The sequence below is a fragment of the Lampetra fluviatilis genome, chromosome 33, assembly GCF_964198595.1.
Source record: "Lampetra fluviatilis chromosome 33, kcLamFluv1.1, whole genome shotgun sequence".
NCBI lineage: Eukaryota > Metazoa > Chordata > Hyperoartia > Petromyzontiformes > Petromyzontidae > Lampetra > Lampetra fluviatilis.
Genome location: NC_136307.1, coordinates 7,478,899 through 7,484,898, shown reverse-complemented (window position 1 = coordinate 7,484,898; position 6,000 = coordinate 7,478,899). Strand labels below are relative to the sequence as shown.

Here is a 6,000-nt window from a genome sequence, read left to right as displayed (position 1 = left end):
GTCAAGAATTTCCTGGCACGCGGCGCGAAACGTCGGGACTACTGTGCGCCGAACAACGCGCGGCACGACCGCTCGCAACCGCGATAACAAACGTGAACTTTTTTTTCACCGTTCCTCAGCGCGTTTCAATTAGCACGGGGCCCTATTACCCTCCTCCACTGTACGCAAATATGGCGCATGACAACGCCAGTCTGGGCTGCTTGCGATCACCGTAGGCTCTCGCATATGTCCACAAACAAAGATCCCCCGTATAGCCTTCGATAGGCTGTTGGGGGCAAGTACTATTAATGAGCGTCTATGAAGGCTGACGCGGCACGCACACGAGGCGATGAGTAGCCAGCACCATTCCCGGTCACCTGCGTCTCTCATTTAAGGCCGAGTCGACCTAAGGGAGGGTCAGGAAATCCTCAAATATTCGCCACTGTTATTGGTCGTGAGCGGGAATCAAATTTCGGTTGCACACAAAGACAGACACAGACACACACGATACAAAGCTGACACTTGTTGTACATATCTCGCATAAATGCCGACACAAGGCCTTGCCAACGTATATCGTGTTGCAGTTTCAGGAGCGCATTCGTGTTGAGGGAGGGAGGGGGGGGTTGTTGGTTTTCTTTTCGTAATTGCACAAAAATTCGGCTGATTTTTCTTCATTCCAGCTGAAGAAACAAAATCGGCAAAAACTCGCCGGAGCAGTCGCACGGCCGTTACGCCGCCGCCGTCGTCTTAAACAAAAATTTGCGCAACAAAATATTGTCAGGGAAAAGTTAGTCGTTTGTTGTTAATATCATCTCGTGAAAGAATAAGAATAGGATTTGCCCTTTCTGGCAATGAAACAGTTGTGTTAAGATGTTCGAAAACCAAATAGAAACCTTTTGCAAGGAATCAAGTCTGCATGAACCACACACGCACTTGCGGTGAGACAGACTCTGATAATTACACATGCATTGTCTGTGAAACTGATTGGCCTACACCTGTTTTATTAGCAGAAAGAGTAAAACTTATCCTTACTTTTCATACTTTATACTCGCAAAAATGTCCCGTGATAATTTCATCCTGTTTCTTTTCCTTCATTTCCTGCCGAGTGCAGGAAATTAAGGAAATCTGGCAGATTCCTAGTTCGTGCGTGCATTGCATCAAGAGCTGCCAGCCCCTTACTATCGCATTCACAGCGTACGGTGCGGTGTTCATTAAGGTTAAGAGGGGCACATGTTTTGTTTGGAAGGAGTTGCATAAAAAATAAATAATAATAATAATTCAAGCCACGTGGCACGAGAACATAAAAAAAACATATGACGCGTTGTCTTTCTTACTCTGTACAGCGTCTGGCATTGACTCGTCTTGCTTACTTTGCGATGTGTGAGTGAGCACATTCGCGTATTCACGTGTGCCTATGCGTGCGCACGTCCCAAATAGCCACCAGCGATAGAAACCGACAGAAGCGCGGAATATTTACAAAGCCACCCCACCTCCCCACGCTACACGTGCCAGCGTGAGTAAATCTCGTTAGTAAGCGCGACAGGAGCCAAGCAAGGAATCTGCGCTGTTGCATCAGCGCCAAAATTACGACGCACAACTACACAGAGAGAGAGCGAGCGAGAGAGTGTGCCGCTCTGTGTAGATTTGCTGATGAGAGTGGTTTGAAATGTTTTGAGAATTTACCGTCGTGAATTCACCGTTTTGGGACCAATGATGCTGTCACGGGAGTAATGGTGAGTGCACTCGACCAGCGATCCAGAGGTCGCCGGTTCGAATCAATCTCTCGGTGCCGGCAAGTTGAAGACATGGTGCAAAGTTTCTTAAATGTCTCCCTCCCCTGCCTCTGTCAGCAGTATAAATGTGTACAACCACAGTTGGTAGGTCGCGTGAGGTGGAAGAATATAACCGGATACGTTTGAGCGTTTACTCTAGTGGAGGGCCCATCTGACAGGAGTGGCGTGAGCAAGCGATTGCAAAACTCGGATCTTTCCGCGATTCAGGACCACGCTTTGATTCAAGAACCATTCTTTTTTTTGCTGGTCTCGTTTTAACTTCTCATACGTATTGGTTCGTGTTTTTATTTGACTTCCGTACATTTTTGTTTGCTCCCACAGCCTCACCGTAACAGCAGCGAATTGTTGGCATATAATTCGCGTAAAAAAACAAAATCAATTGTTCTCGCCCATGTGATTTTCCATGGACGTTATCGCGAGACTCAAAAAAAAAATCTATGTTTGTTGAATTAACCGATCGCCGTGCCCCTCGTTAGCAGTGTCGTTGGTAGCGGTGACGGCTTGGCTTTATTTGGTATACTCGAAAACATTCTTACAGTTTTGACAAGTGGCATTGCATTTTAAAAATGTGGGCCGAGTAATTTTGGCACGGATACACACAGACACAGAGCACAAGCGATGCCAATGGCTCATGTAAGGGTGTAGAATAACAACAGGGCAGGAAGTTGTTATGGAGGAGGAATTCCACCAATCATGATACATCGGATATTGCACAAATCAGTGCACAGACGGTTTATATTTTCAAAGTATAAATGGTTTTTATGTTCATATTAACTAAAGGAACTAAAGGGAATTTACACAATCGGTCATTTTTTTACTTTACGAAATGATCCGTCTTGTTTGTTTTTGACAGAACTGACATCAATGTGTCTGTGAAATCGATAGAATAAAAACAACTTTTTTTGTTTCCCCCCCCCCACCTCCCTCATTTCCTAAACAACTCCAGGAATCGAGCGACAAAACCATCGAACACACAACAACAGCAGCAGCAGCAACTAAACTACGACACAAACTATACACGGGTACCTGAATTTAACGCTGGCAAAGATTTGCCACTCACTTCGAAAATTAATAAAAACGTATTGTGTTTTTTTTGTCTTTATGTTGCTGTTTTTGTTGCTGTTTAGATGGGAGTCGGCTATTCCACAGACTGATAGTGGTGGAATAAGCTGGCAGAGCACGCTGTACAAGGGGCATGCGTTTATTTACAGAGGCTTGCCGTCACACCGACAGGGTCTCCTCCGCCATGCAGGAAAACCCTTTGAACTCATCCTGGTTGATCTGCTTGATGATGGCCTCCTCGATGGGTGTGAGCCCCGGCTCCTCCTTCGTGAAGTCCTGGTCGAAGTTGTTCACGTCCTTCTTGGTTTTCTGTTGGCAGAGGGAAGGGGCAAAGGTGCGTGATTCAGAGTTTTTTGTGCGGTAAAGATTTATTTTTCAGAGAAAAAAAGTATTTGCGTTTATATGACATTTCTTCAACGAGACAGAAACTCAAAGCGCCTTCAAATGAACTTTTTATTTTATTTTACCAGGTAAGGCCCACTGAGCTATAACGCTCTTTTTTCGGGAACGACCTGGCCACAAATGATAGCTCAACGAAGCGGCTTATCACGTGGAAATGTATCGCAGACAAATACTCTAAACGCGTGATGTCGATTCTAAACGTGGAGGGGAGAACATAAGGACACGGAGAAAAATCCACGCGACCACGGAGAGAGAGAGAGAGAACATGCAAACTCCAAATATACACGCGTCAGGGTCGGGATTGAACCCAGGACCTCCTGTATGCCAGGCGAGGTAGTGAACATCTCTCCAGCGCGGCGCCCATTATATCACATCCCAAACGGAAACCACTCCAATGCCCTGCTGCAGTCTAGCCTAGAGCACCCCTATTGGTAGCCATCCCTGTGTAGCTCAGGGTGCAACACGGGGTGCAGCACAGGGTGCATGCAGAACCGGACTGCAGATGGGCATTAGTCGGACAGTCGAGGGCAAAGATTGCTACGTGTTTTTATTTTCCCAATTAAATAACACTGATCAACACACTTTTTCTGGCATAAGGTATTCCAACGGTTGTAAGGTAATTTTGGGGTGCTGACTCCAAATCTGGCATCAGTTTTTGTCTATCACATCAGGTTTTTGAGATATCAAATATTGCATTTTCAATAAAAACTACGGAAGAAAAATATTAAATAAATGTGGATATCTACATAAAATAATATTATAAACACACTATCCTAAATATACAGCACCATATTTTAACACTAAAGCAGTCACTGACTCGCAACAACTTGCAATCATAAGTGACGGAGTTAATTTCGGGTAAAATCAATGAAAATGGGGTATGCCGATAGCATAAAAATCGATGTGATAGAGCAAATCTGAGATCAGATTTGGAATCAGCACCCTGAAATTAGTCTAAAACAGCTGCAAAAGTCCACACCAGAAAAAAATGTTTTTTTGTTGTTGACCAGTGTATAATTTGCGAGTAATTTACCAAATTTGGCCAATTTCAATTAAAAACATGTTTCACTCAAACGACCATGGAGTAGGCATCCTTGCCTCTTTACAGCTATGAGCTAGTGGGATAAATGCCTCGTTCCTATGGTGGGAGAAGTACAATCCATAGCATGGAATCGTAGAATTCCTCCCACTGGTGATGGGTGGACAGAGACCTCCCAAGCGGTCACGTTTCCTGATCATGTAAAGTGAGGAATGCTCACATATCTTCCACCAATAATAGCACAGCCTGAAACCTATGCTCTACTGCATCACATTAGTTTTCGCCGCGTAAACCTTAGTACAAATAATAGATTAGTTTTAGTGGATTCTTACGTGCAAGTACCAAAAGTGTAAGAATGCATTTTTTGCCTGCGAGAGGTCACAGCCAAGTGATTTCCTACTCAGATGCACATTGAGGTAGTGCTTAGACCCAGTTTACGGTCCCTGATTCAGTGGTGGAAATTCCGCATTCCTCTGGTAGGGATGGGTCTATCCATAGGACAACTGCTGTTTGACTTCCGCACTTAGTGGTACTCATTTTATTGACCCGGGAGGGATGATGGACTGAAGCAAATCACCAACCAAGATTCTAGCCTCGCAACCTTGCGATTGCAGGCCGCTCGCCCCACCTGTAAGCCCCCACAGGAGACATATACAGGTGGACGCTGGTGCACACGAAGAGCAATAACCATTCTGCGCCGTCTGCATGTCGTGGGGGCAGTGCAGTGCTCGCTCACGCGGACTTTGCAAGAACGCGGCTCTCTGGATTGATGGTCGTGAGCCCGCAAAGCACCGGGGAGCACTCGCGGCAAAACTCAAGGATCCAATGCTCGCTTGAGAACGGCTGCGCTCCTGGTCGCTGCCAAATGAGCAGGGGAGGACATCTACCCGCATCAAAATGACGTTTCAAGTGAGCCAGGGAGAGGGGAAGTGTTTTTATTGTTGTTGTTGTTGTTGTTGTCGCTATACCAAAAGTATGCAGCGGCGAGGCGGCAAAAAGATCGATTCACCTTGGGGTGGAATGGACCGCGTACCCCCTGTCGGCGGCCCCCGGTGTAAGATTCTCCCCCCCCCCCCCCTCAGCTGGAAGTGCTTTAGCAAAACAGAATGTGAAACCCATGGCGGCTGATTAACGTGCAGAGGAAATTCATGCCCTCGAATCAAAGCGAAGGGCCAAGTGCGTGCGAGCGAGCGCTGCACGTGCGCGCACAAGCAAGGCGAGCAGCCGTGCTTGGCCCTAGCAGGACCACATTTCCATGAGACGGAAGAAACTCTCGGCCGAAAGCTACGACGAGCGACAGCGGGCAGCGTGAGCGCGTGGCTGTGAGGGCTCATAATGGACGCGTCGGAGACGCACGCTGGAACAGCACTGCGGCCCCTGTGTCGGGTGGGGGGATGGGGGGGGTCTGAACACTTCTCTTGCTGAAGACGCAGCCAGTTTTTTCGGTAAAGTCACGTCGGTAAAAAATGAAATTAAAATTAATAAAAATAAAATTATAAAAATCACGAAGTTTCGGAGGCAACACAAGTCTCCGTCATCAGGTGGGACCGTCACAGCCAGATTTGCTGTACAGCAAATCTGGTGATACAGCAAATCTGGTGATACAGCAAATCTGGCTGTGACGGTCCCACCTGATGCCTCCGAAACGTCGTGATTTTTATTATTTTATTTTGATTAATTTTAATTTCATTTTTTACCTACGTGACTTTACCGAAAAAACTAAGA

The 6,000-nt window shown here is 46.3% G+C and overlaps 1 protein-coding gene across 3 annotated transcripts in view; it reads right to left on the bottom strand.

Moving 5' to 3' along the window:
* Positions 1 to 2,684: 2,684 nt before the first annotated feature.
* Positions 2,685 to 6,000, bottom strand: part of LOC144944020 (protein kinase C epsilon type-like) — a 70,138-nt gene continuing 66,822 nt past the window's right edge. For all 3 annotated transcript variants that reach the window (XM_078872010.1, XM_078872011.1, XM_078872012.1), the window contains exon 16: positions 2,685 to 3,143. In XM_078872010.1, the coding sequence (XP_078728136.1) occupies positions 2,994 to 3,143 (150 nt within the window). In that variant the 3' untranslated portion in view covers positions 2,685 to 2,993. The remainder of the gene's footprint in view (positions 3,144 to 6,000) is intronic.